Raw genomic sequence first — 12532 nt, 5'->3', positions numbered from 1 at the left:
ACGCGGGGCCGCACGTGCCGCGCCCTTAAAGGGACCGCGCGGCCCCGGTGACGTCACGGAAGCCCCGATTCCTCCCCAAATTCCGCCTTCCTCTGCGGGGACACCCCTAGGGGGCGTGCCCAGCCTCGATTCCGCGGCTCTGATTGGTTACGGGCCTCCTTTCCTCCCCCCCTCATAGCCAACCGCGGCCGCCATCTTTGTTGAGGGCGGCCGCCGCCATCTTGTGCGGCGCCGCCATCTTGGCGCGGAGGCGCCGCCGGCGCCATGTTTGATGAGGGCAGGGCGCCTATCCCCGTTTTCGGGGGTCTTGGGGGTCCCGGTTTACCGCGAAGCGGGGAGGGGGGATCCCGGCACCCCTGTGAGCGCCTCCGGTCCCTCCGTGGAGGCGGACAGTGGGAAAAGGCGGGGAGGGGAAGGAGAGAGGCCGGGCATTCCTCCCGTGACGTCACACTTCCGCTTCCGGCGGGGCGGCGCGCCCGGCCCGGCCGAGCGGGACCCACCGGGACCCACCGGGACCCCCCCGCAACCCCCCCCGAGCCCCGCCGTGAGTCCCCACCCCCTCCCAGCGCCGCCGTTTCCGCTGCGGGACCCCCAAGCCCCTCCCCCATCCCCCCCATCCCCCCGCCCCCCCTCCGGTACCACCGGGACCCCCCCCGCCGCCCCCCGAAGGATGGAGGCGAACGTGAGCGACGAGGGCGGCCCCTTCCCCTCGTACCCCTTCGACTTCCTGGACTTCCTGACGCACCAGCAGCGCCCCGAGCCCCCCGAGCCCTTCGAGCCGCCCCCCAAGCCGCTCCCGCTGCCCCCCGGCCCCTTCGAGTTCCCCTCCCCCTTCCCGCGCAGCCCCCTCCCCAAAAACAAACCCGAGCCCCCCCCCTCCTCCTCCTCCTCCTCATCCTCATCATCATCGCACCCCAAAAAGCCCGAGGGGTCCCTGGGGGGGTCCCTGGGGGGGGTCCTGGGGGGGGCTCCCTTCCCCCCCCCGCCGCTGCCGCCCCCTCCCCCCCCCCAGCCGCTCTTTGAGGGGGGGGGCTCCTTCCCCTCCCCCCCCTGGGGCGTCGTGGACCTCTCGGGCCACCACCAGCACCTCCTGGGCGGCCTCAAGCGCGGCGCGGCCGCGGCGGCGCCGGCGGCGCCCGAGCCCGGCGAGGAGCGCGGCTACTTCCGGCGCCTCAAGTTCCTGGTGGAGCGGCGGTTCGGCGGCGCCGGCGGTGCCGGGCTCAAGGGCGCGCGGCCGGGCCCGGCGCACGGCGAGGGGCGCCCGTACGAGTGCCGCACCTGCGGCCGCACCTACAGCCACGGCTCCAGCCTGGTGCGGCACCGGCGCTGCCACCGGCACGGCGCCGACGAGGCGGCGGCGGCCGGCGGGGTCAGCGCGGCGGCCAACGGGGTCAACGTGGCGGCCAGCGTCGATGCGGCGGTCAACAGAGTCAACGTGGCGGCCAACGGGGTCAACGTGGTGGCCAACGTCGATGCGGCGGTCAACAGAGTCAATGTGGCGGCCAACGGGGTCAACGTGGCGGCCAACGTCGACGTGGTGGCCAACGGGGTTGGCGTGGCACCCAACGGGGTCAACGCGGTGCTCAACGTCAACACGGCGGCCAACAGAGTCAACGTGGCACCCAACGGGGTCAACGCGGCGGCCAATGTCAACACAGCAGCCAATGGGGTCAACACAGTGGCCAATGGAGTCAGCGTGGTGGCCAGTGGGGTCAACGCGGTGGCCAATGTTAATGCGGCGGCCAATGGGGTCAACGGGGCGCCCAACGGGGTCAACGTGGTGGCCGGCGTGGTCAACGCAACCAATGGGGTCAACGCAGCCAGTGGGGTCAACGTGGCACCCAACGGAGCCAACGTGTTGACCAACCTCACGGCGGCGCCCAATGGGGCCAGCCCGCTGCCCCTGGCGCTCAACGCGGCGCCCGGCGCGGTCGCCGGCGGCGTGGGGCTGGCGGTGCCGGGCGTGGCGGTGGCGGTGCCCGGCGGGGTGATCCCGGTGGCGGGCGGGGTGCTGCTGGCGCCGGCGGGCGCGGCCGAGGGGCCGCTGAGCTGCCCGCTGTGCTGGAAGGCCTTCAAGAAGCCGAGCCACCTGGCGCAGCACCAGATCATCCACACGGGCGAGAAGCCCTTCGCCTGCGCCGCCTGCGGCCGCGCCTTCAACCGGCGCGAGAGCCTGACGCGGCACGTCAAGACGCACGCCGGGCCGCGCCGCGTGCCCTGCCCCGTCTGCGGCAAGGAGTTCCGCGACCCGGCCTACCTGCTGCGGCACCAGGCCAGCCACGGCGCGCCGCGCCCCGCGCACCGCTGCGACGTCTGCGGCAAGGCCTACGCCGCGCCCCAGAGCCTGCTGCGCCACCGCCGCGCCCACGCCGGCGATGGTGACGCCGGGAGCGCCGGGAGCGCCGGGAGGAGCCCCGCGGCGGCGGCGGCGGGCGGCGGGCGCAGCTTCGCGTGCGGCGTGTGCGGGCGCGGCTTCGGGCGGCGCGAGACGCTGCGGCGGCACGAGCGCATCCACACCGGGGAGAAGCCGCACGAGTGCGGCGTGTGCGGCAAGCGCTTCCGCGAGTCCTTCCACCTGCGCAAGCACCGCGTGGTGCACACGCGCGAGCGGCCCTACCGCTGCGAGCTCTGCGGCAAGGCCTTCGGCTACCCGCAGAGCCTGACGCGGCACCGCCGCCTGCACCGCCCGCCGCCCGGCGCCGCCGAGCCCGCGCCGCCGCCCGCGCCGGGCTGCGGCTCCTGCGGCCGCCGCCTGCCCGAGCTGCTGCGCGCCGCCGCGCTCCGCGACGCCGCCGCGCCGCCGGGCTCGCCGCGCGGCTGCGACGCCTGCGGGCGGGTCTTCGGCCTGCTGGAGAACCTGGTGTGGCGCCGCCTGGCGCGCCCGGCCATCGCGCCCGAGCGGGCGTCGCCGGCGGCCGCGGAGGCGCCGTGCCCTGCCGAGGTGCCGCCGGCGGCGCCCAGCGCGTGGCGCTTCGGCTGCGGCACGTGCGGGCAGAGCTTCCGGCGCGTGGCGGCGCTGGTGACGCACAGGTACGTGCACCTGGCGCCGGCGCGCCCGCCCGCCTGCGGCGCCTGCGGCCGGCGCTGCGCGGGCGCCTACGAGCTGCTGCGGCACCGGCGCCGGCACCTGCGGCGGCGCCCGCGCCTCTGCCGCGCCTGCGGCCGGCGCTTCTGGGCGGCCGCGCTGCTGCGGCGGCACCGGCGCTGCTGCCCCGCCCGGCGCCGCCCGTTCCGCTGCCGCACCTGCGGCCGCGCCTTCCCGCGGGCCCGGGCGCTGCGGCGGCACCGCGCCCGCCACGCCGCGCCGCGCTGCCCGCTGTGCGCCAAGCGCTGCGCCCACGCCGCCGGGCTGGCCGAGCACCAGCGGCGGCACGGCCCCGCGCGCCCGCGGCGCTGCCGCACCTGCGGCGCCGCGTTCCGCTTCCGCGGGAACCTGCTGGAACACCGGCGCCGGCACCTGGGCGAGGACGTGTACCGCTGCGAGCGCTGCGGCAAGAGCTTCTTCTACCTGGGCTCCATCGCCCGGCACCTGCGCGCCCACCGGCGCCGCCCGCGCTGCCCCCGCTGCCGCCGCCGCTTCGCCCGCGCCGCGCTGCTGCGCCGCCACCTCGGCCGGCACGGCGCCGCGCCCGCCTGCCCCCGCGCCGAGGGCACGGCCGCGCCCGAGGGGACCGGGCAGCTGGGCTGAGACGGCGCGGGAATGGGCAAAATGGGCAAAATGGGGCAAAAATGGCCGTGAGTGGCGCGTCCTGGGCAAAAGTGGTCCAAATTGGCGTGAAATGGGGCAAAAATGGCTATAAACAGCTCATCCTGGCCAAAAATGGTCCAAGTTGGCCCAAAGTGGTCCAAATTGGCTTAAAATGGTCCAAGTTGGCATGAAATGGTCCAAAAATGGTTATAAATGGCTCATCCTGGGCAAAAATGGTCCAAGTTGGCGTGAAATGGTCCAAATTGGTGTGAAATGGGGCAAAAATGGCCATAAATGGCTCGTCCTGGGCAAAAATGGTCCAAGATGGTCCAAAATGATCCAAATTGGTGTGAAATGGGGCAAAAATGGCCATGAGTGGCTCGTCCTGGGCACAAGTGGTCCAAGATGGTCCAAAGTGGTCCAAATTGGCGTGAAATGGGGCAAAAATGGCTATAAACAGCTCATCCTGGCCAAAAATGGTCCAAGTTGGCCCAAAGTGGTCCAAATTGGCTTAAAATGGTCCAAAAATGGTCATAAATGGCTCATCCTGGGCAAAAATGGTCCAAGTTGGCATGAAATGGTCCAAATTGGCATGAAATGGTTCAAAAATGGCCATAAATGGCTCATCCTGGGCAAAAATGGTCCAAGATGGTCCAAAATGGTCCAAATTGGTGTGAAATGGTCCAAAACTGGCCATAAATGGCTCGTCCTGGGCAAAAATGGTCCAAGATGGTCCAAAATGGTCCAAATTGGTGTGAAATGGTCCAAAAATGGCCATAAATGGCTCGTCCTGGGCAAAAATGGTCCGAGATGGTCCAAAAAGGCCCATCCTGCCTCGAAATGGTCCAAAATGGCCCATCCTGGCCCGAAATGGCTCCAAATGGTCCAGAACATTTCATCCTGGTCCAAAAAACATCCAAAATGGCCCATCCTGGCCCAAAATGGGTCATCCTGTTCCAAAGTTGCCCAGAATGGCTCGAAATGGTCCAAAATGGCCCCAAATAGCCCAAAATGGTCCAAAATGGCCCCAAATAGCCCAAAATGGTCCAAAATGGCCCCGGTGTGGAGTGGCCGGGCTGATGGACACCTGGACAGATGGACACTCGGACACTCAGACAATGGACAGCTGGAGTGATGGACTCTTGGACAAATGGACACTCGGACAAATGGACGCTCGGACATTTGGATGCACGGACAAATGGACGCTCGGACAAATGGGCTCTTGGACAAATGGACACTCGGACAAATGGACACTCGGACATTTGGACGCTCGGACAAATGGACGCTCGGCCACGGCCGCCCCCCCGGGGCCCCCCGGTGATGCTCGGACCCCTCCCCCACCCCGGGAGGGGGTCCCGGCCGGGGGGGAGGGGCGGGGCGGGGCGGGGGAGGGGCCGCGGCCGCGCTGTACGGACAAAAGCGGAATAAATGCGGAACATGGCGGCGCCCCTGGGCCGGCGCCCGCCAGCCGGAATGAGTACGGAACATGGCGGCGCCCATGGGCCGGAAGCGGCGCGTCACGTGGGCGGGAGGCGGCCAATCAGCCGGAATGAGTACGGAACATGGCGGCGCCAGTGGGCCGGAAGCGGCGCGTCACGTGGGCGGGAGGCGGCCAATCAGCGCGCGGCGTGGGGGCGGGTCCGCCGTTGGCGGGAGATCCTCAGCGCGGTGAGGGCGGCCGGGGGTCCCCGAGGAGGAATTTGGGGAATTTTGGGGCTTTTCGGGGGGTTTCAGGGGGGCTTTGGGAGGTTTGGAGCCGTCCCGGGGGTTCCCCGCGCGGTTTTGGGGGGGTTTGAGGGGAAAGGAGGAAGGCGGAGGCGGAGCGGGAGCCGTGAGGGGACGGGGAGCTCTGAGGGGGATTTGGGGGCTGGGAGGGGATTCTGGGGATCCTGAGGGGATTCTGGGGTCCATGAGGGGATTTGGGGATCCTGAGGGGATTTTGGAGTCCCTGAGGGGATTCTGGGGATCCTGAGGAGATTCTGGGGATCCTGAGGGGATTTTTGGGGATCCTGAGGGGATTTTGGGGTCCCTGAGGGGATTCTGGGGTCCATGAGGGGATTTGGGGATCCTTGAGAGGATTTTGGAGTCCCTGAGGGGATTCTGGGCATCCTGAGGAGATTTTTGGGGTCCCTGAGGAGATTTTGGGGTTCCTGAGGGGATTTTTGGGGATCCTGTGGGGATTTTGGAGTCACTGAGGGGATTTTGGTGTCCCTGAGGGGATTTTGGGAATCCTGAGGAGATTTTGGAGTCTCTGAGGGGATTTTGGAGTCCCTGAGGAGATTTTGGGGATCCTGAGGAGATTTTGGGGTCCCTGAGGGGATTTTGGGGTCCCTGAGGGGATTTTTGGGGATCCTGAGGGGATTTTGGGGCCTTTGAGGGGATTTTGGGGTCCCTGAGAGGATTTTGGGGTCCCTGAGGAGATTTTGGGGTCCCTGAGGAGATTTTGGGGTCCCTGAGGAGATTTTGGGGGGTCTCTGTGTGGCTTTTGGGATTTTGGGAGGGATTTGTGGGGGAATTGGGTCATTTTGAGGGGAATTTTGGGGTTTTGAGGGAAATACTGTGATTTTGGTGGCAGTTTGAGGAACAATTGGGGCATCCTGTGGGTTTCCCTTGGGGTTCCCACCGCCGTCCCAAAACGCCCAATTTTCCCCAAATTCCCCCAAATTTCCCTAATTTATTTCCCCAATTTATTTCCTGAATTTTCCCCATTTAATTTCCCCAATTTTCTCCAAACTTCCCCAAATTTTCCCGATTTCCCTGATTTTCCCCAATTTCCCCCAAATTTGGATGGGAATTTGAGGGAAATGATGGGATTTTGAGGAGATCTGGGGGGAAATGATGGGATTTTGGTGGGAAATTGAGGGAAATGTTGGGATTTTGGTGGGAATCTGGGGATTTTGATGGGATTTTGGTGGGAATACTGGGGTTTTGATGGGAAATGTTGGGATTTTGATGGGAAATATTGGGATTTTGATGGGAAATATTGGGATTTTGATGGGAAATATTGGGATTTTGATGGGAAATGTGATTTTGGTGGGAATTTGGGGATTTTGATGGGAATTCAGTGGGAATACTGAGATTTTGATGGGAAATGTTGTGATTTTGGTGGGAATTTGGGGATATTGATGGGATTTTGATGGGAAATGTGATTTTGATGGGAATCTGGGGATTTTGATGGGAATTCAGTGGGAATACTGAGATTTTGATGGGAAATGTTGTGATTTTGGTGGGAATCTGGGGATTTTGATGGCAAAGCTGTGATTTTGATGGGAATTTGGGGATTTTTTATGGGATTTTGATGGGAAATGTTGTGATTTTGGTGGGAATCTGGGGATTTTGATGGGAATTCAGTGGGAATTTGGGGATTTTGATGGCAGAGCTGTGATTTTGATGGGAATCTGGGGATTTTGATGGGAATTCAGTGGGAATACTGAGATTTTGATGGGAAATGTTGTGATTTTGGTGGGAATCTGGGGATTTTGATGGGAATTCAGTGGGAATACTGAGGTTTTGGTGTCAAAGCTGTGATTTTGGTGGGAATCTGGGGATTTTGATGGGAATTCAGTGGGAATACTGAGATTTTGATGGGAAATGTTGTGATTTTGGTGGGAATTTGGGGATTTTGATGGGAATTCAGTGGGAATACTGAGATTTTGATGGCAAAGCTGTGACTTGGGGCAGTCCGAGGAACACCCGGGGCATCCCGTGGCTTCCCGCGGGGTCCCGCCTGCCCCGTGCCTTTTCCCAAACGTCGCTGATTTTGCCCCAAATGCGCCCAGCCCATGGAGGCCGCGGCGGGCGCCGGCCCCGGGGGTCCCGGGCGGTTCCGGGGGGTCCCGCGGGGCCCGTCCCGCTTCGAGGAGGAGCTGGCGCAGCTGCACGACGACGACGAGGAGGACGAGGAGGAGGAGGAGGAGGAAGGGCTGGCCCCCGACCCCCGCTGCCAGCCCCGCGGTGAGGCCTCGGGGGGCTCTTTGGGGCTTTTTGGGGCTTTTTGGGGCTCTTTGGGGCTCTTTGGGGCTTTTTGGGGCTTTTTGGGGCTCTAGGGGGAATTGTAGAGGTTGGGGGGGTTTGTGGGGCGTTTTATTTCAAGGGAAATTTTTGGGAGGGATTTTTAAAATTTTATTGGGAATATTAGGGGATTTTTAAATCTGATTTTTCTGTTTTTTTTCTCTGTTTTTCTCTGATTTTTCTCTGTTTTTCTCTGATTTTTCTCTGTTTTTCTCTGATTTTTCTCTGTTTTTCTCTGATTTTTCTCTTTTTTCTCTGATTTTTCTCTGTTTTTTCCTGATTTCTCTCTTTTTTCTCTGGCTTTTCTCTGGTTTTCCTCTGATTTTTGTTTTTCTCAGTTTTTCTTTGCTTTTCTCTGCTTTCCTCTGCTTTTCTCAGTTTCTCTGTTTTCCTCTGATTTTTCTCTGATTATCTCTGATTTTGGTTATCTATATCTGATTTTCCATTGTTTTGGCCATTTTTTTCTGTTTTTCACTGATTTTCCCTGGTTTTGGCCATTTTTCTCTTTTTTTCTCAAGATTTTGACTGTTTTTCTCTGCTTTTTTCTCTGACTTTTGTTTTTCTCTGTTTTTCTCTATTTTTCTTTGCTTTTCTCTGCTTTTCTTAGTTTTTTTTCTGTTTTTCTCTGTTTTTTCTCTGGTTTTGACCATTTTTCTCTGTTTTTTCTCTGATTTTTGTTTTTCTCTGTTTTCTCCCTGATTTTGTCCATTTTTCTCTGTTTTCCCCCTGATTTTGACCATTTTTCTCTGTTTTCCCCCTGATTTTGACCGTTTTTCTCTGTTTTCTCCCCGATTTTGCCCGTTTTTCTCAGTTTTCTCCCCGATTTTGCCCGTTTTTCTCAGTTTTCTCCCCGATTTTGCCCGTTTTTCTCAGTTTTCTCCCCGATTTTGACCGTTTTTCTCTGTTTTCCCCCTGATTTTGACCATTTTCTCTGTTTTCCCCCTGATTTTGCCCGTTTTTCTCTGTTTTCCCCCTGATTTTGCCCGTTTTTCTCTGTTTTCTCCCCGATTTTGCCCGTTTTTCTCTGTTTTCTCCCCGATTTTGCCCGTTTTTCTCAGTTTTCTCCCCAATTTTGCCCGTTTTCCCCCCAGGCTCCCTCTTTGTGGGGGAGGTGCCCCCCAAGTGGCGCCGGCCGGCCCCTCCCCCGCAGCCCCCCGAGAGCCTGACCTTCCTGCAGCTGGACATCGACCACTACGTGGGTCAGGAGCCCCAAAACCGCCCGGATTCACCCCAAAACCGGACCTGAGAAACCCCAAACCCGCAGACCTGAACTCACCCCAAAAACCCCGAAATTCCCCTCAAAATTACCCCCCAAAACCGCCCGGATTCACCCCAAAACCTGACCTGAGAAACCCCAAACCCACAGACCTGAACTCACCCCCAAAAACCCCGAAATTCCCCCCAAAAACTGCCTGGATTCACCCCAAAAACCGCCCGGATTCACCCCAAAACCCACCCCGAGAAACCCCAAACCCCCAGACATGAATTCACCCCAAAAACCCCGAAATTCCCCCCAAAAACTGCCCGGATTCACCCAAAAAACTAACCCGAAAAACCCCAAACCCCCAGACCTGAATTCCCCTCAAAAACCCCAAAATTCACCCCTAAAAACCCCAAAATTACCCCCAAAAACCGCCCGGATTCACCCCAAAACCTGACCTGAAAAACCCCAAACCCCCAGACCTGAATTCACCCCCAAAAACCCCAAAATTCCCCCCAAAAACCGCCCGGATTCACCCCAAAACCCACTCCGAAAAACCCCCAGACCCCAATTCACCCCAAAAACCCCCAAAATTCCCCCAAATTCAGTCCAAAAATCACCCTGGGAGCCCCGAAATCTCCCATTTTGCCAAAATTCCCCTTCAATCACCCAAAATTCCCCAAAATTCCTCCCAAACCTTCTAAATCACCTCTGAGACCCCCAAAATCCCAAAAATTCCCAAAATATCCTCAAAAATTCCCAAATTCCCCCCCAAAATTCCCAAATTTCCCCTGCGAAATGCCCCAAATTTCACCCAAATCCCCCCAAACCCCCCAAATCCCCCAAATTTCCCCAAAATGCCCCAAATTTCACCCAAATCCCCCCCAAAATTCCCAAATTTCCCCCGCGAAATGCCCCAAATTTCACCCAAATCCCCCCCAAAATTCCCAAATTTCCCCCGCGAAATGCCCCAAATTTCACCCAAATCCCCCCCAAACCCCCCAAATCCCCCAAATTTCCCCAAAATGCCCCAAATTTCCTTTTCCAGGGGTCCCCCCGCGCGGGTTCCCGGGCTGGCCCCACCCCTCCCCCATCCTGCGGATGTTCGGGGTGACGGGGGAGGGGCTCAGCGTCTGCCTGCACCTGCACGGCTTCAGCCCCTACTTCTACGTGCTGGCCCCCCCAGGTGAGCCCCAAAATCCTCCGAATTCACCCCAAAATCCCCGACCCCCAAATCCCCGAAATTCCTGTGAGAATCCCCCAAAAAACCCCGTCAAAATCGCTCAAAACGGCTCAAAATGGCTCAAAATCCCAAAAATCCAGCCCAAAATCGAGCATTTGGCAGCACCTGCACGGCTTCAGCCCCCCCAGGTGAGCCCCAAAATCCTCCGAATTCACCCCAAAATCCCCGACCCCGAAATTCCTGTGAGAATCCACCAAAAAACCCCGTCAAAATCGCTCAAAACGGCTCAAAATGGCTCAAAATCCCAAAAATCCCAAAAATCCAGCCCAAAAATGGACATTTGGGAGCTCCTGTGGTGCTGCCCCCCCAGGTGAGGCCCCAAAATCCCCCAAATTCACCCCAAAATCCCCCGAATTCACCCCAAAATCCCCGAAATTCCTGCCCAAATCCCAAAAAATCCCCCCTGCCCCAGCCCGGATGTCAGCTGGAATTTTGGGAATTTGGGGGAATTTGGGCAGGATTTCAGCTGGAATTTTGGGGATTTTTTTGGGAATTTTGGGAATTCAGGTGTTCCAGGGCAGATTTTAGGATTTCAGCATGGGGAATTTTGGGAGTTTTGGGGGAATTTTGGGAATTCAGTGGTTTCTGGTCAGATTTTGGGACACGAGCACGGGGAATTTTGGGAATTGTTGGGGAATTTTTTGAATTTGGGGTTTCCAGGGCAGATTTTGGGATATGAGCACGGGGAATTTTGGGGGAATTTCGGGGATTTTTGAGGAATTTTGGGAATTCCGGGTTTCTGGGCAGATTTTGGGGTTTGAGCACGGGGAATTTTGGGAATTGTTGGGGAATTTTGGAAATCTGGGGGTTTCTGGTCAGATGTTGGGATTTGAGCACGGGGATTTTTGGGGAATTTGGGGGATTTTTGGTGAATTTGGGGAATTTTTGGGGAATTTTGGGAATTCGGGGGTTTCTGGTCAGATTTTGGGATTTGAGCATGGGGAATTTTGGGGGAATTTTGGGGATTTTTGAGGAATTTTGGGAATTCCGGGTTTCTGGGCAGATTTTGGGATGCGAGCACGGGGATTTTTGGGGAATTTCGGGGATTTTTGGGGAATTTTGGGAATTCCGTGTTTCTGGGCAGATTTTGGGATGCCAGCATGGGGAATTTTGGGAATTTTTGGGGAATTTGGGGGATTTTTGGTGAATTTTGGGAATTCCGTGTTTCTGGGCAGATTTTGGGATTTGAGCATGGGGAATTTTTGGGGAATTTCGGGGATTTTTGAGGAATTTTGGGAATTCTGTGTTTCTGGGCAGATTTTGGGATGCGAGCACGGGGATTTTTGGGGAATTCGGGGATTTTTGAGGAATTTTGGGAATTCCGGGTTTCTGGGCAGATGTTGGGATGCCAGCATGGGGAATTTTGGGAATTTTTGGGGAATTTGGGGAATTTTTGGGGAATTTTGGGAATTCCGTGTTTCTGGGCAGATTTTGGGATGCGAGCACGGGGGATTTTTGGGGAATTTGGGGGATTTTTGGTGAATTTTGGGAATTCCGTGTTTCTGGGCAGATTTTGGGATGCCAGCATGGGGAATTTTGGGAATTTTTGGGGAATTTGGGGGATTTTTGGGGAATTTGGGGGATTTTTGGGGAATTTTGGGAATTCCGTGTTTCTGGGCAGATTTTGGGATGCCAGCATGGGGAATTTTGGGAATTTTTGGTGAATTTGGGGGATTTTTGGTGAATTTTGGGAATTCCGTGTTTCTGGGCAGATGTTGGGACACCACCACGGGGAATTTTGGGAATTTTTCCCGGCAGGAGCGAGCGAGGCGCACCTGGAGCCGCTGGAGCGGGAGCTGGAGGCGGCGCTCCGGAGGGAGCAGCGGGGGGGGACCCCCAAATCCGCGCCCCCCAAAAACGTCCTGGGGCTGCAGCTGGTCCGGAAGCAGAGTGAGGAGAGCCCCGGAACCCGGAATTAATCCGGAATTCCGGAATCCGCTGGGAAACCTAAAAAAAACCGGGAAAAACGGCCCCGAGAAATTTAAAAATGACCCAAAAATCAACCGAAGTCACCCCAAAACAATGGCCCAAAATAAACCCCAAAACAGCCCCAAAATCAACAAAAATTATCCCAAACAAGGCCCCAAAATCAACCCCAAAACAGCCCCAAAATCAACCCCAAAACAGCCCCAAAATCAACAAAAATTATCCCAAACAAGGCCCCAAAATCAACCCCAAAACAGCCCCAAAATCAACCCCAAAACAGCCCCAAAATCAACAAAAATTATCCCAAACAAGGCCCCAAAATCAACCCCGAAACAGCCCCAAAATCAACCCCAAAACAGCCCCAAAATCAACCCCAAAACAGCCCCAAAATCAACCCCGAAACAGCCCCAAAATCAACCCCAAAACAGCCCCAAAACCAACCCCGAAACAGCCCCAAAATCAA

General features: G+C 58.1%; 2 protein-coding genes across 4 annotated transcripts in view; both read left to right on the top strand.

Moving 5' to 3' along the window:
• Positions 1-5173, top strand: ZNF865 (zinc finger protein 865). Its single transcript, XM_085565726.1, has one exon. It carries the CDS (start codon positions 272-274, stop codon positions 3686-3688), a length of 3417 nt encoding a protein of 1138 aa, XP_085421852.1. The 5' UTR covers positions 1-271; the 3' UTR covers positions 3689-5173.
• POLD1 (DNA polymerase delta 1, catalytic subunit) overlaps positions 5117-12532 on the top strand; it is a 38467-nt gene continuing 31051 nt past the window's right edge. For 2 of the 3 annotated variants that reach the window (XM_085565891.1, XM_085565893.1), the window contains exons 1-5: positions 5251-5356; positions 7468-7642; positions 8791-8898; positions 9949-10086; positions 11902-12033. In XM_085565891.1, the coding sequence (XP_085422017.1) occupies positions 5251-5356; positions 7468-7642; positions 8791-8898; positions 9949-10086; positions 11902-12033 (659 nt within the window). Of the gene's footprint in view, positions 5357-7467; positions 7643-8790; positions 8899-9948; positions 10087-11901; positions 12034-12532 lie in introns of all 3 variants that reach the window. The other variant, XM_085565892.1, reaches the window with a different exon arrangement.

The sequence above is a fragment of the Lonchura striata genome, chromosome 37 (genome assembly GCF_050655825.1).
Source record: "Lonchura striata isolate lonStrDom1 chromosome 37, ASM5065582v1, whole genome shotgun sequence".
NCBI lineage: Eukaryota > Metazoa > Chordata > Aves > Passeriformes > Estrildidae > Lonchura > Lonchura striata.
The sequence above is the reverse complement of the archived record's forward strand: the minus strand, read 5'-3'. Positions and strand labels throughout refer to the sequence as shown.